This window comes from Trachypithecus francoisi, unplaced genomic scaffold (assembly GCF_009764315.1).
Source record: "Trachypithecus francoisi isolate TF-2019V2 unplaced genomic scaffold, Tfra_2.0 Lachesis_group13, whole genome shotgun sequence".
Classification (NCBI taxonomy): Eukaryota; Metazoa; Chordata; class Mammalia; order Primates; family Cercopithecidae; genus Trachypithecus; species Trachypithecus francoisi.
Window position 1 is genome coordinate 45814847 of NW_022681458.1, and position 22639 is coordinate 45837485.

Genomic DNA, 22639 nt, shown 5'->3' on the forward strand with positions numbered 1-22639 from the left:
TCTCCTGCCTCAGCCTCCCTAGTAGCTGGAATTATAGGCAAACACCACCATGCCTGGCTAACTTTTCATATTTTTGGTAGAGATGGGGTTTCACCATGTTGGCCAGGCTGGTCTCAAACTCCTGACCTCAAGTGATCTGCCCGCCTCGGCCTCCCAAAGTGCTAGGATTGTAGGTGTGAGCCACCGCTCCCAGCCATGGTCTCTGTCTCTATTGTTGTTGCTCTGTATCTTTGTTGGCTCTGGTAGACTTTATTCTGTAGAGCAGAAGACAGCTTGTAGTTACTTTAGATTGGCATATCCACAGCCTCCCAAGCCTAGCAAAGAGCACTTTTCTCTCAATCTATATAGCATTCCCCAGGAAGAACTATGATTGGTTCTGATTTAGTCACACATTCCCTCCTTCATATTGCTGTGGAGAGTGGGCAATATGATTGACAGCTCCAACAAAACCACAGAGAGTAGAGAAGAAATAGAAAAGGAAAGGATAATGAGTAGACACAAATTATGTATATCCATTATACCTGATTGGGCTTGTTCACCTAGTATCTTTGTAGCAAGAAAAACAAATTATTTTTAAATTGTGTTACATGGAGAGTTGTGATCAAAATGCAGAGAATAATCTGTATATATACTAGTTCAGAATGTTTTGTTCAAAATAATTTTCATCACATTGGGAAATCATATCTTATTTTCTTTTCTTTCAGGCTCTTGAGCAATACTTGACAACATGTAACAGACAAATTGATGATATTGTCACTTTGGTGCGTGGCAAATTGTCCAAGCAGAATCGTGTAACTCTGGGAGCACTTGTGGTACTGGATGTCCATGCTAGAGATGTCCTCTTATCACTTGTAAAAAAAAATATTAGTGATGACTCTGACTTTGAATGGTTAAGTCAGCTTAGGTACTATTGGCAAGTAAGTGATATCACTGAATGTTACATTACACAGCAGTTTCAGCTCGTAAATTTAAATTTGTGCTTGCTTGCTCACATAGGAAATAGTAGCGGTAACCTGGACTCTTTTGCTGATGGCAGGCTATACCCAAATAAGAATTTCTTTAGATTGAAGATTAAGCTGCTGATAACTATATCATTTGTATTGATACCTGTATCCTTATCTATATCCAAATGTATAGTTATATATAAACATATATACATATATAGATACACAAAAATCATGAGTAATTATCAAAAATTACTCATTTTAAACGAGTTGCTAGGCTTGCTGAATTTGCAAAATGTTGGGACTACTCAGTTTAAAATTGTGTTTTTAGGTTCTTGATGCATCTAAAGGATGTATGAATCAAACTCTTGCAGTCTGATTTAGTCATTAAAGTTTCCTCTCATTGCTGGGCATGGTGGCTCACACCTGTAATCCCAGCACTTTGGGAGGCCAAGGCAAGCAGATCACTTGAGGTCAGGAGTTCGAGACCAGCCTGGCCAAGATGGTGAAACCCCGTCTCTACTAAAAATACAAAAATTAGCTGGGCACATGATGGGGCGTGCCTGTAGTCCCAGCTACTTGAGGACTGAGGTAGGAGAATTGCTTGGACCCAGGAGGCAGAGGTTGCAGTGAGCGGAGATTGCACCATTACACTCCAGTCTGGGTGACAGAGTGAGACCCTGTCTCAGAAAAAAAAAAAAGATTCCTCTAATTGATCAATTGAAGAAGGCAGAAACATGGTTTTTGCCAGGGCATCCAGGTGGATGGTGATGGTAATCATAATGAGGAATGCAAGCAGGGCGGGAACAGTAAAGTGGGCAAGATAGGGCCTATTGGGTGTGGGCAGAGACAGATGCATAGTTTTCATCATATAGGCTTTTGTGGAAGTCTTGGAGGGTATGGGGTGGGAGGAGAGAAGAGCTAGCGTCCTGGGAAACAAATTGAGGGGCAGTACTGAGCTAGAAGCTCAGATGGTGGAATCAGTTCAGATGTCAGATCCTCCCATTCCGAAATGTATAACATTGGGGAAGTTACTTATTCTCTTTAAGCATCAATTTCCTCATCTGTTAAATGATGAGTAATATCCACTGTATTGTTAACACACAATGATTAAAAATATGGAAGAGGTAAGGGACAAATACTAAAATATTTTATGGGAAGAATTAAAACCAGTGACTTCAATTATTCATCCATGGAAACTAGATATTTAATTCTGCCATGGAATCAAATGACACCTGAAAAGTGAATTTTAAAGATGTCTATATTATGGTTATTACTTATTAAAGAGCTTGAGATTTCATATTATTTACAATTTTGTTGTTTAACTTATCTCATTTATCCTAGGAAAATCATTTAGAAACAAAAATGATCAATGCTGGTTTGCGATATGGATATGAATATCTGGGTAATTCCCCTAGGCTGGTTATTACGCCACTCACAGATAGATGTTACAGGTAAATCCTTTAATGTAAGGATCTATTGGAAATAACTTTCACTGACTCCTATACCACTGATTTATTTAAAATACCAAATTGTCTTCCATACTGTTCATTTATCCTGTGTTATTTTTTCCTAGACCCTTAATTTTCCTCTTAGGTTTGTCTTCATTTTCTCTTTCTCTGCTGCCTTCCTCCACTCAGTAAGTAGGTGTCACTTGTTGTTGACACTGTCCATCCCTCCTTTCTTCCTGAAACTTTCTGACTTTTTCTTGGATCATTTGAGTCATTTATTGTTCCTTTGAAACACTGAATTTTCTTTTTAAAATTTATGTTTTTATTATTTCAATAGGTTTATGGGGAACAGGTGGTGTTTGGTTACATGGATAAATTCTTTAGTGGTGATTTCTGAGATTTGGTGCACCCATCACCTGAGCAATGTACACTGTACCCAATGTGTAGTCTTTTATCCCACATCCCACTCCCATCCTTCTCCCCAAGTCCCTAAAGTCGATTGTGCCATTCTTATGCCTTTGTGTCCTCATAGCTTAGCTCCCACTTATAAGTGAGAACATATAATGTTTGGTTTTCCATTCCTGAGTTACTTCACTTAGAATAACAGTCTCCAGCTCCATCCAGGTTGCTGTGAATGTTATCATTTCCTTCCTTTTTGTGGCTGAGTAATATTCCATGGGGTGTGTGTGTGTGTGTGTGTGTGTGTGTATACATATACATCACATTTTCTTTATCCACTTGTTGATTGATGGGCATTTGGGCTGGTTCCGTATGTTTGCAATTGCGAATTGTGTTGCTATAAACATTTGTGTGCAAGTGTCTTTTCCATACAATGACTTCTTTTCCTCTGGGTAGATACCCAGGAGTGGGATTGCTGCATCAAATGTTAGATCTACTTTTAGTTCTTTAAGGAATCTCCACACTGTTTTCCATAATGGTTGTACTAGTTTACATCCCTACCAGTGATGTAAAAGTGTTCCCTTTTCACCACATCCATGCCAACATCTATTTTTTTATTTTAAGATTATGACCATTCTTGCAGGAATAAAGTAGTATCACATTGTGGTTTTGATTTACCTTTCCCTGATCATTAGTAATGTTGAGCATTTTTTCATATGATTGTTGGCCATTTGCATATCTTCTTTTGAGAATTGTCTATTCATGTCCTTAACCCACTTTTTGTGGAATTAGTTGTTTTTTTCTTACAGATTTGAGTTCCTCATAGATTCTGCATATTAGTCCTTTGTCAGATGCATAGTTTGCAAATATTTTCTCCTACTCTGTGGGCTGGTCTCTTTACTCTGCTGATTATTTCTTTTGCTGTGCAGAAGCTTTTTAGTTTAATTAAGTCCCATCTATTTATCTTTGTTTTTGTTGCATTTGCTTTTGGGTTCCTGGTCATGAACTCTTTGCCTAAGCCAATGTCTAGAAGAATTTTCCAATGTTATCTTATAGAATTTTTATGGTTTCAGGTCTTAGATTTAAGTCTTTGATCCATCTTGAGTTGATTTTTGTATAAGGTGAGAGCTGAGGATCCAATTTCATTCTTCTAAATATTGCTTGCCAGTTATCCCAGCACCATTTGTTCAATAGCGTGTCCTTCCCCCACTTTACGTTTTTGTTGGCTTTGTTGAAGATCAGTTAGCTGTAAGTATTTGGCTTTATTTCTGGGTTCTCTGTTCTGTTCCATTGGTCTGTGTGCCTATGTGCCTATTTTCATACTAGTACCATGCTGTTTTGGTAACTATAGCCTTATAGTGTAGTTTGAAGTTGGATAATGTGATACCTCCAGATTTGTTCTTTTTGCTTAGTTTTGCTTTGACTAGGCAGGTTCTTTTTGGCTTCCATATGAATTTTAGGGTTGTTTATTCTAGTTCTGCGAAGTATGACCATGGTATTTTGATGTGGGAATTGCATTGAATCTGTAGATTGCTTTTGGCAGTATGGTCAGTATCACAATATTGATTCATGAGAATAGGCTAGAAACGCTGAATTTTCGAGAGTTCTGTTTTCATGTAGTGATTTGTTTCATGCTTTGTGGTTTCCTGAATGTTCTCATCCAGTCCCATGCTTTAATGGCCTACATCTTGAAGACCCCATATCTGTACCTCTGGCCCTAGTCTCTCCTATAAGCTTGCTATATACAAGTCTACTTGATATTTCCATTTGATATCTCATAGGTACTTACATTTATGTTTCTTCTAATAGCAAATGTACCATTTTACCTCCTAAATGCACTCAGCCTCCCCTAGTCCCATCTCAGGAAATGGCAGTGGCTATTTATCAACCCAGTCATCTCTACAAATACCTAGCTTTGTCCTCAACTCTTTCTCAGTTCTTCACACGTAGGCACACAGTAAGCCCTACTGATTGAATTGAATTAAATGTATTTATTTAATTCTCTTCCTTTAAAAAAGTAGACTTTTTGGCCTGGTGTGGTGGCTCATGCCTGTAATCACAGCACTTTGGGAGGATAAGGTGGGTGGATCATTTGAGCCCAGGAATTCAAGACCAGTCTGGCCAATGTGGCGAAAACCCATCTCTACTAAAAATACAAAAATTAGCTGGGTGGGGTGGTGTGTGCCTGTAGTCCCAGCTATTCAGGAGGCTGAGGTAGGAGAATCACTTAAACCCAGGAGGTGGAGGCTACAGTGAGCCGAGATTGTGCCACTGCACTCCAGCCTGGGTGACAGAGTGAGACTCTGTTTAAAAAAGACTCTTTAAAGAGTAATTTTAGATTTACAAAAAAATTATGCAGAAAGTACAGAGAATTCTTAACCTCTCTCTATCCCACCCAGTTTCTCCCATTAACATCTTTCTTTTTTTTTTTGATTTTTTTTTTTTTTTTTTTTTTTGAGACTAAGTCTCGCTTTGTCGCCAGGCTGGAGTGCAGTGGCACGATCTCAGCTTACTGCAACCTCCAACTCCCTGGTTCAAGTGATTCTCCTGCCTCAGCCTCCCGAGTAGCTGGGATTACAGGCACATGCCACCATGCCCAGCTAATTTTTGTATTTTTCATAGAGACGGAGTTTCACCATGTTAGCCAGGATCATCTTGATCTCCTGACCTCGTGATCCGCCTGCCTCAGCCTTCCAAAGTGCTGTGATTACACACTTGAGCAACTGTGCTCAGCCCAACATCCCTCATTAGTGTGGTACATTTGTTACAATTGATAAACCAGTGTTGATACATGCCTGTTAACTAAAGTCCACAATTTATACAATTTATATCAGGGTCCACTGTGTTGTAGAGTTCTGTGGGTTTTGACAAATGCATAATGTCGTATATCCACTACTAAAGAATAATTTTACTGCCCTAAAAATGCCCCCATGCTCCACATATAATTTCCTCCTCCCCTCCCCCAGAATCTCTGGTGATCACTGACCATTTTTGTCATATATCTATTCCAAAGTGTTACATAGTACCTGAAATTATATATACTGTCTCTTTTCACTTAGCAATATGCATTTAAGGTTCCTCCATGTCTTTTTGCAGCTTGATAACACATTTATTTTTATTGATGAATAATACTCTATTATATGGGTGTAATACAGTTTATTCATTCACCTGTTGAAGGACATCTTGGTTGCTTCCAAGTTTCAGTGATTATAAATAAAGCTGCTGCAAATATTCTTGTGCAGGTTTTTGGGTGAACATAAGTTTTAAACTCATTTGGGTAAATAGCTAGAAGCATGATTGTTGAATCATGCACTAAGCCTGTGTTTAGCTTTCTGAGAAACTGCTAGATTGTCTCCCAAAGTGACTGTACTTTGGAACTCCATTTGCATTGCCACCAGCAATGAATGAGAGTTTCTGTTATTCCACATCTTGCCAGCATTTGGTGTTGTCAATGCTTTTGATTTTAGTCATTCTAATAGATGTGTAGTGGCATCTTATTTTGCTTTATTTTGCAGTTCCCTAATGATATATGATGTTGAGCATCTTTTCATATGCTTATTTTTATATGGATATTTCTTTTGGTGAGGTGTTTGTTCAGATCTTTTGTCCATTTTGTAATTGGGTTATTTTTCTTTTGTCAAGTTTTAAGTGTTCTTTGTATATTTTGAATACAAGTCCTTTATCTGATATGTGTTTCTGCAAATATTTCCTTCTAGTATGTAGCTTGTGTTTTTATTGTCTAAATACTATCTTTTAACTGAATGCAATGGCTCACACCTATAATCCCAGCACTTTGGGAGGCCAAGGGAGGAGGATCACTTGACACCAAGAATTCAAGACCAGCCTGGGCAACATAGCAAAACTCCCATCTCTACAAAAAATTGACAAACAAACAAAACAAAACAAAAATGGCCAAGTATGGTGGTGCACACCTTTAGTCGGAGCTACATTGAAGGCTGAGGCAGGAGGATCCCTTGAGCCCAGGAGTTGAGGCTGTAGTGAGCCATTATAGACACCATGTTACTGGTGGTGAATCCATGCAGGTCTGAAGCAACTTCAATTCTTGCCTCCTCAGAAGAAAGAATTTGACGGAAGGGCATAAGGCAGAAGGAGAAACTGAGGCAAGTTTTAGAGCAGAAGTAAAAGTTTATTTAAAAGCTCTAGAGCAGAAACAAGAGGAAGGAAAGTACACTTGGAAGAGGGCCAAGTGGGCAACTTGAAAGACAGGTGCACAGTTTGACCTTTTGTCTTGACGTGCCTCTGTGGTCTTGTGTTCTTTCTCCCATGATTCTTCTCTTGGAGTGGGCTGTCCACCTGTGCAGTGGCCTGCCAGCACTTGGGAGGGGAGCATGTGCAGTGTGTTTACTGGAGTTGTAACCATGCTTACTTGAGGTGTGCTTCCCTTACCAGCTGAATGTCCCTAGGAGATCATATACCTGTTAAACTTGTACAGTTTTAAGTTTTACATTTAAGTCTGTGATCCATTTTGAATTAATTTTGTGTTTAGATTCACTTTTTCCAGTTGTTTCACCACCATTTGTTGAAAAGACTATCTGTTCTCCATAAAATTGCCCTTGTTCCTTTGTCAAAGATCTGATTTTATTTTAGAAATGTTTCTTAAATATGTGTTAGGAATTTGGCATCTACATTTTTCTTCCTTTCAGAGCACCTAAAGAGCTAACGTAATGAAAAATAAAGTCTTAGTTTGTAAGTGGCTGAGCAATTATCTGATCCTCAATTCAGAGCTCTCATGTATAATCTGGATCGAAGAACGTAGCCTAGCTTGAAGATGACTATTTCCTGCTCCTTAAAGCTAAGCTTGCTTTCTATATGGCTGAAGAACTGAATCCAAGTATAGTGGGTCCAATTCATCCAGTTGCGGATGGGGAATGAGAGCCACGCAGTGACTCCAAACACTGCTTAAACAGCGTCCCACTCATGTCAGGAACTGACCTCCTAAGTACAGTATGGATGGAGTGAGAAATTAGAAGTTTTGGTATAAGTTTCCTTCATATGGTTGATATAGTCAACAAGAGAGGAAGGATAGAAAGATTCTGCTCAACACTGTTTTCTTCTCCTGGCTCCAATAGCACCATCCTATTAGCTACTTAATATCTTCCCAATTTTTTTTTTTTTTTTTTTTTTTTTTTTTTTTTTTTTTGAGACGGAGTCTCGCTCTGTCACCCGGGCTGGAGTGCAGTGGCCGGATCTCAGCTCACTGCAAACTCCGCCTCCGGGGTTTACGCCATTCTCCTGCCTCAGCCTCCCGAATAGCTGGGACTACAGGCGCCCGCTACCTCGCCCGGCTAGTTTTTTGTATTTTTTAGTAGAGACGGGGTTTCACCGTGTTAGCCAGGATGGTCTCGATCTCCTGACCTCGTGATCCGCCCGTCTCGGCCTCCCAAAGTGCTGGGATTACAGGCTTGAGCCACCGCGCCCGGCCTATCTTCCCAATTTTTTAAGATTTTTAAGTTCTAATATAGCATATGAGGTGCAATATAATCTGTCTATTGAACTCAATATTCCAGTGACACCAAACTTTTTCTTATGCATGCCATTCTACTTCTTCACTCACTACCTGTGCACATAGCCTCTCGTTTTCCTGGCAAGTTCTCTCCCTTTCTTTCATTCCTCAATAAATATAACTAACTCCTACTTAATCCTTTGGAACATCATCTTTTACAGGTAGCTTTTCTCTGACATTCCCTACATTAAGAATCCGTCCTCAGTGATTCTCATTAAGGAAGCATGTATCTTCAGAGGAAGCATCACTGAGACAGAAGAAGCATGTATCTTCTTCTGTCATAGCACTCATCATAATGTATTGAAAATATATTTGATATATCTGATATTCTTTATTGTAGTCTTTTCATAGACTACAAAGATTGTGTCCTGTTTTTCTCTCTCCCCCCAGCACCAACTCATTTCCTGGCATAAAGCAGGTATTTAATAAAATGTATTGAATATCCATAAACTGAAAAGCAGTTTTAAATTATATTGTTTCCTAGAGAATGATTAGAATTGTAAATGTTTTGGCCAGGTATGGTGGCTTACACCTATAAACCCAGCACTATGGGAGACTGAGGTTAGGATCACCTGAGGTTAGGAGTTTGAGACTAGCCTGGCTAACATGGTGAAAACCTGTCTCTACTAAAAATACAAAAATTAGTGGGGCATGGTGGTGCACACCTGTAATGCCAGCTACTAGGGAGGATGAGGCAGGAGAATCACTTGAGCCCAGGAGGCAGAGGTTGCAGTGAGCCAAGATTTCACTACTGCACTCCAGCCTGGGTGACAGAGCAAGACTCTGTCTCAAAAAAAAAAAAAATTGTAAATTTTTTTTTGTAAACAGTAAGGCTATTTATGTTTTATTTAAAATGATGTTTTTCAGATAGTGGATAGTGCTTAATGTATGAGTCTTCCTAATTGACCTGGTAGGACTATTATTTATGGAACATCAAATTAACCAGAGCAAGTGTTCAGAATTAAGGCCAAGAACAATGCAGTTGTACTGGAATCTTCTTTGATATCATGCCAATTGTATGGCACAGGGGCAGGCCCAATCACTGGAAGAATCTATACAGGATCTAACACTAGTGCAATTGCTTACAGCTGTACCCTGTACCCAGTTGAAGTCTTTATAGATTTTACAATATAGGAATCCCTTTACAGTCAACATTACATGTTTATATCTACCATGTAGCTGTGAGGAAAAAATAATTCTTAAATTTCATCTATCAATCCAAGAAACATTTTTGATTAGCTACTATATACCACATACTCTTGGTAGTGCTCTTGATAGAGAAAAGATATAGAGTTTCTGTATTTAAATATTTTTCGGTCAGATGGGAAAGGCAGTTTTAAAAACAATTACAATACAGTGTACTGAGTGAAATATTAGAGGTAAACATTAGGTGCCAGAGATATATTAATCCCGAGGGGAATGGAATTCATGGGGGAATGCTCTATGAAAGAAATTGTTAATAAAAGATGTAGGGCCGGGCGCGGTGGCTCACGCCTGTAATTTCAGCACTTTGGGAGGCCATCGCGGGCAGATCACGAGGTCAGGAGATTGAGACCAGCATGGCGAACATGGTGAAACCCCGTTTTTACTAAAAATACAAAAACTAACTGGGCATGGTGGCGGGCACCTGTAATCTCAGCTACTCTTGAGGCTGAGGCAGGAGAATCGCTCGAACCCAGGAGACGGAGGGTTGCAGTGAGCCGAGATTGTGCCACTGCACTCCAGCCTGGATGACAGAGCGAGACTCCGTCTCAAAACAAAAAAACAAACAATAACAACAACAACATCTGGATGAGATCTTATATTAGGATATCTAATATTGAAGGATAAGGAGATTTAGCCAAATGAAAATGAAGAGGGGCTGGCTCTGTATTCTCTGACTAGCAAGTATAACACCTTTACATTTTATGTGATTCATAAAGTATTTGGACATATTTAAATCATCTTATTTTGTGTTTTATATTCCCTACTTTTAACTTTTTTTTTGTTTTGCTTTGTTTTTCTCGTGTCCTCTCTTTTATTAAGTGATTGAGTTTTCTGTATTCATTTATCTCATTTGATGTGGATATAACATGGGATATGATATGGGCTATGATATAGGGTGCTGTTTCTATTCTCTTAAAGGTTATCTTACATTTAACGAATGCCTATTTCGCTTAATGAAGCCTAAAGTTAATAAATATCTCTATTCTCTTTCTGTATAATAAAATGTCTTTACTTTAACTCCAGGTTCCTATCCCTTATATTCCAAATTATTGTCAAATACTAAATTAAACTTTGTTTTTAAATTTCTTTGCTGAAAATTAGTCATTTTAACTAGTCTATTGAATAAGCCAGTTTTAGGATGCAAGCAGAAAGCAATTTTATTCTTTCTTATTACTGTTATTTTAAAGTTGCTCTATTATATAAATATTTCTCATTCCTGAATGAAATCTAGGGTAGATTCCCTAGCTTTTCTGGTCACTCTAAAATATTAATTATAAGTGTCATTTTTAAAAATAATAAAAGTCCACTTACGTCTAATATCAAAATTAATAATAGCTCCCATCCAATTTAAAGCTTCCTTCTCCCTCAGCTCAAGTCTGACTCAGGCTGAGAGCCTGAATTTGGAAAATAGACGTGGTCAATTTTTAGCTATTTTTATCCCTATCCTTGGTTTCATCCCTCAGTAGCTTATCTTTTGCTTCGCCCAGTATTAGAGGTTGAAGGGGAGAAAACAGAACTAGGTTTATATGTGACAAACGTCTTGTGTGATAACTATCTCTTGGCTGTTTAGTGATGTCTTGGTGATGACACAAACCCAGATGTGCCAGATCTTCCAAGGGATGTTGATGCGGGTTCCTTAAAGCCCCTGAAGTGACTGGATTCTCCCGCTTTTGGAAAATGCCTTCTCGGGCTGGCCTCAGGTGGCTTTTGCTTCAGCCTCGGAGGCTCACCACCCACAGACCCTCTTTTGGGGATTTTCTCCTGTTTCAGATGGGCCTCCTGCATAGGGTCCCATTCAATGTGACTCAAATCTGGCTCTTGGGATCTGGACCTGGCCAGGTGATAGACACACGTTTGTTTTGCCAGCAGTGGGAACACATCTCTCTGTTTCTTTTCTCCCATTCTGCCATCAGGAGAAGCTCCAGGCATCTTTTCAGCTTGAAATGTTTTTGGTTGTGAGTCAGCACTCAGTTTCTGTGCTCTAGAAAATTCAGGGGGTGGATGGTGTGTCGAGCTTTCTGAGTAGTCTCAAAGGCTCCTCAGTTAGCTTGGGAGAGGGAAAAATGCTGCTCTTTCTTCCACCATACAGAGAGACGTAAAAAACACAACACACAAATGATTCTTTCTAAAGAAGTCCTCACTCCTGATCACTCACTTACGGTCTTCTTATCTAATTTTTATATGCCCTGATGATAGCTGATGTTCCAAACCAACTTCACCATCTATAAGATAAGATGAGCTGGTACTTATTGTTCTCAGCTTGGGGCTTTAGTCAAAATTCCAAGAGAGAACCCTATTAAATAGAGTGTTACATATTTTTTACTATTAATATACAGGTTTACCAAAAATGTTTTATCATTTTCTTTACTTACCAGTGCTTCTTGCTTTGCCTTACTTTTGGTTTAATTTTCTTCCCCTTACTAGGCAATGTCTTCTAGTAATTGTTCCAGGGACGCTTTGCAAGTAATGAGCTCTATCAGTCTTTGTCTAAAAATGCTTCCTTGTGTGTCTTTGCTCAATTATTAAATGACAGATTAGCTAGGTATAGAAGTGTAGATGAACAGTTTTCCCTCAGCCCTTAAAACTCATTATTCTCCTGGCATCGATTGCTACTGCTGATAAGTCCCTGTTATTCTTTTGTAGGTAATTTTCTTTTCTCTGTTACAGTTTTTAAGATTTCTCTTTATTGTTGATGTTCACTGTAATGTTACTAGATGTAGATTAGTTTTTATTTATCCTGTTTGGGCCTTTTTCCATTCATGTTTTTCTTGAATTCTGAAAAATTGTCAGCCATTGCTGTTTAAATTTTGCTGCTTCCCCATTTTCTTCCTCCTATTTCTCTTAACTTTTCTTACATTCAGTCCCTGCATCTCTTTGAGTAATTTTCAGTGCATAATTTTCTGTTTCTTTATGTTTATTCTGCTATTTAATTTGTTCACTGCATTTTTAAATTATGTTTTTATTGCTAGAGTTTCAAATTGTCTCATTTATAAAATTGGCTTCTGTTTTTCTCTCACAATTTTTTGGTGTCTGTTGCTTTATATTTAAAATCTCATTTAACAGACCACCAGGATACCGTAGAGGGTAGGACGCTATTTATATAACAACACTCTTTGTCCATTTGCTTTTGCCACAGCAAGTCTGTCTCCTAACTCTGATCTCTCTCTCCTGTTTGAACTGTGAGCTCGTTTTAGAAGTGATTGTTTCCCCAGTCTTGCATGTTGTCACTTGTGGAGGTGTCCATAAGGAGCAGTTTCATATTTATCACTGAGGAGGACTCTAGAGTTTTTTCTGGTTCAGAACAAAATGTTATCATTTTGTATTAATGTACCCATGACTAGTAGAAATTTGGACCTCTTTTTCCCTGCACGAACGATACAAGCTTTTCATCAGGCCCTGCATAAAGGGTAGGCTTCCTTGTCTCTTCAATAATTGACTCTTGTTTGTCTCTCTCCAGTAGGTTGCTGGAGTGATTTTAGTTTCCATTTAGAGACAAGACAGCCTTTCAAGACTTTTAGATTTATATAAGTGGATCCATTCCGGCTCCCCACATTGCTCATTTCTGAGGGTTTATTTTCTGTTTCTATCTGAGCATAAATATACTCATTTATTTATATACCAATCCCAAAACAATCTTTTAATGTCTAATTCTCCAGCTTTGCATTCCTTCTTCATTGGTAATTTTCTTTTCATTCTTTCAAAACTGGCCATGTATTTTAAATTATTATTTGTTTTCTTTTCTGTAACACTTCCATGTGCTTAAGGGGAATTGGGGGGTTCAAGGTCAGCTGAATTCTTCATATTGGCCAGAAGTCAACATTAAATTTCAAAAGTGAATTTGTTCTCAATGTGGCATATATATAGCTATTCAGAAATAAAACATAATAACAGACAAAGTAATGAACTATCAGAGATTTTCAGAGGTTACTGGGAAGGAAGAAATCAAAGAGGAAGTTGGAGGTTTGTTTCTCAATGTAACCTTTTCCTCTTCTTGGCATGTGCATGGAAAAAAGTCACATTATTCTACAAAGAATGTCTATTTCATGTGTTTCAGAACCTTATTTGGAGCTCTTCATTTGCACCTTGGAGGAGCACCTGAGGGTCCAGCTGGCACTGGGAAGACTGAAACTACCAAGGATTTGGCAAAAGCTGTAGCCAAACAATGTGTTGTTTTCAACTGCTCTGATGGGTTGGATTATTTGGCTTTAGGAAAATTCTTTAAGGTTGGAATTAACTCCTCATTTCTTTACAACAGGATAACTGATCAGAGATGGTTATTTATGATGCAACATAATTGAATACAAGTAAAAGATTTACTGTAACTTAAGTAAAAGTAAAAATTGAAGCACTATCTCAATAATTCTTAAAGGAAATAAGGTTATAGCAAAACCCTATTTGCAGAGAATCTCTACTTCCCTCTCCAGTCCCTACTGTAACAAGTCATTATTACTGGTTGGAATAAGTGGTGTCCCTTAAATACATTGGAGCAGATAAGAGTTTGAGAATGATTGCATCATGTAAAGGTTGTGGGATTCTAAAGACATCTTTAACCTGCCGATCTTGTTATTGAGAAGTTATTTAGAGTCAGTAATTTACTTTTATAGACATATTCTAATCAATCATTTCAGTGAACTTGAAATCTTAAGTTTTATTATTTGTTTTTATTTTTTAAAATTTATTTTTATGCATTATAGATGTACCTATTTTCAGGTTACATGTGATAATTTAATAATTTATAAAGATCAAATCAGTGTATTACTTTTTTTTTAATTCTAAGTTAGATTCTTACTCTTGTCAGTCCATGAGCTTCAAAAGGTGGAATTAGAGATACCAAGTCCCTGCCTATAAACCTGTAAACATCTGATCATTTCAGCAGCTTGTGGCTATAGCCTGTCATTCCTTAAAATGTTAGGTGACACAACTGAACACAAAATGATCCATTGGAAATTATGTGTTTATTTATGTTTTTCTGTAATTTTTCAAAGCACATTTTATTTTATTTTTATTTCCAATTTTTATTTTAGATTCCAGGGGTACAGGGCAGGTTTGTTACATGGCCAGATTGTGTGTTGCGAGAGTTTATCTGGTGTACAGATAATTTTGTCACCCAGATAATCATCATAATAGCCAATAGGTAGTTTTTCAATCCTCACCCTCCTCCCACCCTCCACCCTCAAATGGGACCCAGTGTCCATTGTTCTTTTCTTTGTGTCCATGTATATGCAAAGCACATTTTAAAGATTCTAGAATATTTACTATTCCAAATTTTCTCCAGAAGAAGTTAACTTTAAAAAAGATAAACAAACTAGCAAAATAGAATATACCACCCCTGACTCATGCAGTAAACTGTTCCTGGCTGGAATATGACTGATCTGGAGTTTAATTATTCTACATTTGTGATACTGAAACAATTAGAACTTTTAAAAGCTCAAAATTGTAATTAATAAAATATCAAGAAAACATTTAAATGACCAACTAACATTTTAATTCATTCTCTGTAATGATTTACAACCTTGTTGAAATGAGCACTATTCCCAATAGCAAAGGTATGGAATCAAACTAAGTGTCCTTCAGTGGAGAAATGGATAAAGAAAATGGGTTACATCTATACAATGAAATACTATTCAGCCATAAAAAAGAATGAAATCATGTCTTTTGCAGCAACCTGGATGGAACTAGAAGTCATTATCTTAAATGAAACAAGCCAGGCACAGAAAGTCAAATATCCCATGTTCTCATTCATAAGTGGGTGCTAAGAAATCTGTACACATGGCTGTAGAGAGTAGAATGATAGAAATTGAAGGGTGAGAAGGTGGGAGAGGTGTGTGATGAGAGATTACTTAATAGATGCAACGTATGTTATACAGGTGATGGATACCATAAAATGGTATGGAAAGCAAAATAGTATGATGCCAGTGTATGTTATTCAAGTGATGGATACCAAATTGCATGTAACAAAATTGCACACATACTCCATAAATTTGTACAAATAAAAATAGATATATAAAAGAAAAAATAACAAAACTAAAGAATTCTACATGCAATTTGAATAGCCATTACATTCTTAAATGTCTAAAGAAATGTCAGTATATATTGCTCAGTTTTTGAATCTATGTAATGACTATCTTAATTCTTTTATTTAGAGTCATAAACTTGATGATATTAAATTTGCTTATTATTAGTAAGTATTTGTAAATAGCTTCTTTGTGTTGGGATTGTGCTGGATAATGGGGGGTAGAATATTAGAAAGGCATGATTTTTTTATCAAGACTCTCAAAATTTATATAACGCTTGAATATGACTTCCAAGGCATTCTATTCTCTGTGATTTGTCGTCATGCATAAGAGGTCAAAGTCATTTATAGAGTCTTCTCCAACTAATGAGAATGTACTATTCTTTGACATGCATAGAAGTTATGTACAATCCAGTATGGATCAGAAGAATGAAATGTGTAAAAATCCAAGGTCAGCTGCTATAATCTCTGTGGCTTTGTGCTAATTATTTAACATCTCATATGGTATAGCCTTAAAAGTGTCCTTGCATAAAAGATACATACGAAGTGCAATGAGTCATGGTTGGCACATACAATGTACTCGATGTAACACATGCACGTGTGTGCTTGCATGCACACACACACAATCTATAAAATGTATGTTCAGTACATATTTGTTGAATTGTTTGATGTTTTTAAAAGTAAATCCGAATTCGGATGAAACTACTCATACTTGATTTTCCAGTTTTTCCTTATGATCAAATAGTACATATCTGTGAGGTAGCTGTGAGTTAGGACTGCAAACCAGGGCCTTAAACTATGGTAGTTGGCTATTAAGGTGCTCAAACCACAAGGCAGTCTCATTCGCAACAGAAGTCATCTTATTTAGATGGTTATTTTAACCTATGCTATAAAATCCATGTGGAGTAAGCAAATAAAATCAACTTGTAAATAAAAAGCAGGAAAGGCTTTGAGATTATAGGTGTATGTCTAAATGCTAAAAAAAAAAAAAAAAAAAAAAATGCAGAAAGGAGAAAAACGTTAATTGGAAAATTTTCCAATTGATCCAACTCTTTTATTCATGCAGAATAATGAATTGGTAATGAAAAAATCAGCTGTCTTTAAAGATAAAGGCGAATAAGCAATTTCCTTGACAGGATATTAAATCCTAGAAAAGATCAGGTGAAAATACAACATTTCAATGCAATATTGAATCAGATAAAGTCAAAAATTTTCATTACTCTTTTCTCATAGGGACTGTTATCTTGTGGAGCCTGGGCTTGCTTTGATGAGTTTAACAGAATTGATTTGGAAGTACTCTCTGTGGTTGCTCAACAAATTCTTACTATTCAAAGAGGTAATGGACTAGTTTGTCTTTGCATTTTGTGAAAATAAAAGAAATATGAGAGGTAATGAATGGCACAGCTCATGTTTATATGTGGTATTACTAAGTCATTTCATTCCTGATTACCTGCAGGTATTAATGCAGGTGCTGATATACTGATGTTTGAAGGAACTGAACTAAAACTTGATCCCACATGTGCTGTCTTTATAACAATGAACCCTGGGTATGCTGGGCGATCAGAACTGCCAGATAACCTGAAGGTATGGAAGAAGTTATTATGTAATCTGTTTCTTCTCTATAATTTACAAAGTTAATATGTGAAAAGGGCCGGGTGTGGTGGCTCACGCCTGTAATCCTAGCACTTTGGGAGGCTGAGGTGGTGGGAGGATCACTGGAGCTCAGGTGTTTCAGACCAGCCTGGGCATAGTGAGACTTTGTGTCTTAAAAAAAAATAAAATAAATAAAGTATTTTAAAAGTGTGTGTGTGTGTGTGTCTGTCTGTCTGTGTGTCTGTGTGTGTGTGAAAAGAAAGCATATGCTATCCTTGAGTTTATGTAAAATATTTTGTTTTAGTTATAATATTTTAGAAAATTGTTTTAGAAAGCAATTTTTAAAGCTTTGAGTATCTTTACAGAGTAAATATCCACACCAGGAACAATTCCCAAAATATTTATTTTTAAAATAGTGCTAACTGTGAAAAATTACAAAATATAGAAAACTACTAATGGGATACCCATTCTACTGTGTACTATATATTGTGTCCCCCTAATTTAAATGCCTTTTTACAATGCTGGAAGCACACTATTGTGGATGCTGGGTGGGTTTTTTTCATGTTAATATTATAACATGAGCATGTTCCCATCTTTATAAGCATAATTCAATCTATTAATAAATTTACCAAACTGTAGCTTACTTTTGGACATTCAGTTTGCTTTCTGTTTTCCTACATTATAAATAATATCACGATGAGTAGTTTTTACTAAAGGCTTATCTCTATTTTGAAATATTTCTTTAGATGGAGTCATAGGACCAAGGTATTTGTTGCTAAATTGTGCTTCAAGACAGGTTGAAATGATTTTCATCCCGTATCAATTCTCAATTTTCATTGACACCCAGCATTAATTTTTTAATGAAAAAAACAAAACACTTTCTTGAATTGACCAGACTTTACTTAAAAAAAAAAAAAAAACACCATTTTATTTGATTATTAGTAAAATATTTTCCCCATATTTTGGTTAACAATTTTATATCCTTTTCTGATGAATTGCATATGTATGGCACGTATACAGACAGCAGTGTTGAAGAATAATGCAATAGTAATTGTGGATCCAAAACCAAATCTCCTGACTATACCCTATATTACTTCCACACTTCGCATGCTTAGACTGACAGCTTCCCAGACTAAATAAGCAGTTTTTCTTTTCCACCAAAAAGACTTGATATAGACTAATTGCTGCCAAGTGTTTTTGTATTTCCCTTTCATGCCCCTTTATATGTTAAGTCTTATATTTTAGTATTTTGCCTTAGTGAAGGAAGGCATGATTAACAAATGAAAAACGGTAAATCCTCTTCTATCTAAGAAACATTTTACAAGTTTTATTTGGCATTTTCTTTTGGAAAGCTTTTTGTTGTTGTTGTTGCAGTTCTTTTATTTGTTCACTACGTTGTTCTTTTATTTGGTAGGATCACTCTGAATACATAAATTTGCAAAGGTAGGAAAAGCAAAAATCTGTGAGTAACTTGTTATAGAAAGCTGGGAGCCATTATTGGTTGAATTTGTTAATGCCCTCTGCAGACCTTTCCACAGTTTTATTTACTGTGCAGGTTGAAATAGTGCTAACACGGTGAAACCCCGTCTCTACTAAAAAATATAAAAAATTAGCCGGGCGAGGTGGCGGGCGCCTGTAGTCCCAGCTACTCGGGAGGCTGAGGCAGGAGAATGGCGTGAACCCGGGAGGCGGAGCTTGCAGTGAGCTGAGATCCGGCCACAGCACTCTAGCCTGGGCAACAGAGCGAGACTCCGTCTCAAAAAAAAAAAAAAAAAAAAAAGAAATAGTGCTAACATATTCACCTGGTAGTTCTTGGGGATAATGTATTTTCCTTTACATGAGGCCAAAAGTTGTTCTCAATTCTGATAGCTTCTCCTATTGTGCAGCCTTCTTGGTTCAAGCTTCTACAGTGCATCTGTTTTCAAGTATATATGGAAATACCAAATACCTAATAAGTCTGAAATGAAAGAGTTACATATTCCTTAAAAAATAATAAAAGCCTGATGGGGCCCAGAAAGTATCATTACCAGTCTTCAGAATCATTCTCAAAAACTCCCTCTTCTTCACCTGGTGATTCAGTCAGTCACCAAGCCCAGGGTTTCCATTTCACACAACTCCTACAATCCCTGCTGCACCGACCTGGTCCCCTTGCCACACCTTGCTGCTCCCTGCCTTCTGTCTTCTCCCATGTGTCTCATTGCAATAGTTGACTTGGCATCAATTTCTTCTCTATTGAAATTCACTCTAATGAATTCACCATCACAGTGCTACCAGTGTTGTCTGTCAAAAGAAATCTAATCATATAATCTTCAACTTTAAAAAACTTCTGGGCTCCTTTTTGTCTATGGACTAAAGTTCAGATTTCTTAGTACAATCTATAAGAGCCTTGGCATGAGGACTCAGTGACACCTGTCCTGCCATTTCCCTGCCTCTGTCTGTCGCACTGGGCCTCACTAGCCTCTGAAGGTACCCTGCCTTTCTACATGCTGTTTTCTCTCTCAAGTGCTCCGCTAGGCCGCCACTTTACTGTCTGACAAATTCATGCTCATCCTTTAAACTAGCAGTGAACATTAAATATATATACAATTCAGATCTGACCTTCTGGGTGAAGTCCCTGGACTTGGCTGAGGTTTATAGCTGAATCCTATAATGTGCATGTCCATGGGTTCTTCAGGGACTCTTCCATTAGGAGGAGTCTGCTTGTAATTCCTGAGGCTTGAGTGATGGATTCTGTTTCTCCAGTTGTCATTGCCTTCTCTCTGCCTGGATCTCTGTGGTCAACTCCATGTAAACTTCATTGCTGGAGAGCTCTCACTCTGCCAGGAGGTATGTAGGGCAGGACTTATAGAGCTTCAGTGTGGGCCTTCTTTGTTGTGTACCACTCATAAATCCTTTTCCCAACAACCCCTGGGTATTAATCCTGCTACCACAGGTCACTATCCTTTTTCAGACATGAGTCAGGCACCAGTCCATATCTCCCAAAATGCAGGAATATCTACCAAGCTCTCATAGAACTTGGGTGTAGTGAGGAGGGTTGTGGGAACTCAGAGCATAATGACAGCTCCCTTCAAAAGAAATATTTTCACAACTCCTTCCTCTCTCAAATATTTTGTCATCTACAAGTAGATGAGCGGGTTCAAGGTTGTAGACATTTCTTTTGTAAATGTTGTATGTTGAGAAGATCATACTCACTGTAGTAACTGATGTGTCATATCATGCAGAAAGAGTCCATTTTGACATCCTGTTACATTTAGACAATCTGCATAATAAAGCAGTTTCTTAAATACATCTTCACTTTAGGGAAGCTATATTTTAGATTTAAACCATTCTGAAGAATCAGTAGTCAATGATCATTTTAGAATAGTTTGCTAGATTGCTTCTCGGCCTTTTGGCTAAGATCAAGTGTAGAATAGTTTGCTAGAAGCCACGGTAAAATAGACACATTCTAGATCTCCTAATGTCACAAAGTCATTGAAGTGATACATAACTTTTCAGAGTATATGTAGGATGAAACACTAATAGTATTGAGGAGAAAAAAGCAAAATAGATCCTAAATCCTCCATTTCATTCAACTAAAATCAAGCTTGTTCCTGAACAGATCAAAATATTTATAAAATCGATTTGCAGTTTCTTAGAAATAAATAGTAAAAAGTTATTGCTTGAATTTTTTCTATTGTACCAATATGTAGTCTTTTGAAAGCATGCTCCAGAAAGTATACACATTTCCTTATGTACCACTCTCCTTCCTCCACCAGTAGAGCAGAAGCAGTAGAGCAGCTATTCTTGATCATTTATTTTTGCTGACATAAACATGAAGATTATGTTCACATCGATTACATGCACTGGAATTTACTCAAGTCTTGGCATGTTACCTGGATCTGTACCCTCTTTGTTTTCACACTCAACAAACTATGTCACTGGTTAAGCTAGAATCCAATTTAATTTTTTTAGCAAAGCACTAAATTATCTTCAAACTTACTGCTATTACCAACAGATTATTTCTGGTACATCCAGAATCAAACCACAGTATATCTATATGCTGCACAACCTGTTTGGGAATCACTGGTTTAGGCTTAAAAAATATTTCAATCAGGATGCTTTTCATTGTGTTAAGTATCATTGTTTAATCGTTGGTAGAGGACTCCTAATAAATGGAATATCATGATACCCCTTGACACTTCTTTACTTCACTTTATTTTTTGTTCTGCTAATCAGAAATATGTCTGCTTCATATTTTCCACAATCGTATTGCTAACAGTGCTAAGAGGTGAATAGGATATTTGTGAAGTAACTAGGGTGGTCAAAGGGAAACCTACAACACACAGTCCTGGATGTTGACCTCAAACTAGTAGTAATTTGGGCTATTGTAGAAAAACTTTATCACCCTAACCCCGTTGACTGGCTGACTGATTTGTTAATTCAGTCATTCTCTCTTTTATTCTTTAAAAAAGTCATTGTTGGCAGCAAAAGCCAAAATTGACAAATGGGATCTAATTAAACTAAAGAGCTTCTGCACAGCAAAAGAAACTACCATCTGAGTGAACAGGCAACCTACAGAATGGGAGAAAATTTTTGCAATCTACTCATCTGACAAAGGGCTAATATCCAGAATCTACAAAGAACTCAAACAAATATACAAGAAAAAAACAACCCCATCAAAAAGTGGGCAAAGGATATGAACAGACATTTCTCAAAAGAAGATATTGATACAGCCAACAAACACATGAAAAAATGCTCATCATCACTCGCCATCAGAGAAATGCAAATCAAAACCACAATGAGATATCATCTCACACCTGTTAGAATGGCAATCATTAAAAAGTCAGGAAACAACAGGTGTTGGAGAGGATGTGGAGAAATAGGAACACTTTTACACTGTTGGTGGGATTGTAAACTAGTTCAACCATTATGGAAAACAGTATGGCAATTCCTCAAGGATCTAGAACTAGATGTACCATATGACCCAGCCATCCCACTACTGGGTATATACCCAAAGGATTATAAATCATGCTGCTATAAAGACACATGCACACGTATGTTTATTGCGGCACTATTCACAATAGCAAAGACTTGGAATCAACCCAAATGTCCATCTGTGACAGACTGGATTAAGAAAATGTGGCACATATACACCATGGAATACTATGCAGCCATAAAAAGGATGAGTTTGCGTCCTTTGTAGGGACATGGATACAGCTGGAAACCATCATTCTTAGCAAACTATCACAAGAACAGAAAACCAAACACCGCATGTTCTCACTCATAGGTGGGAACTGAACAATGAGATCACTTGGACTCGGGAAGGGGAACATCACACACTGGGGCCTATAATGGGGAGAGGGGAGGGGGGAGGGATTGCATTGGGAGTTATACCTGATATAAATGATGAATTGATGGGTGCTGACGAGTTGATGAGTGCAGCACACCAACATGGCACAAGTATACATATGTAACAAACCTGCACGTTATGCACATGTACCCCAGAACTTAAAGTATAATAATAAATAAA

At 37.4% G+C, this 22639-nt stretch overlaps 1 protein-coding gene across 1 annotated transcript in view; it reads left to right on the plus strand.

The window, feature by feature from the left end:
• Positions 1 to 22639, plus strand: part of DNAH7 (dynein axonemal heavy chain 7) — a 341498-nt gene that overhangs the window by 159571 nt on the left and 159288 nt on the right. Inside the window, exons 23-27 of the mRNA XM_033230791.1 lie at positions 705 to 917; positions 2289 to 2398; positions 13579 to 13747; positions 16771 to 16873; positions 16994 to 17121. Of these exons, the coding sequence (XP_033086682.1) occupies positions 705 to 917; positions 2289 to 2398; positions 13579 to 13747; positions 16771 to 16873; positions 16994 to 17121 (723 nt within the window). The remainder of the gene's footprint in view (positions 1 to 704; positions 918 to 2288; positions 2399 to 13578; positions 13748 to 16770; positions 16874 to 16993; positions 17122 to 22639) is intronic.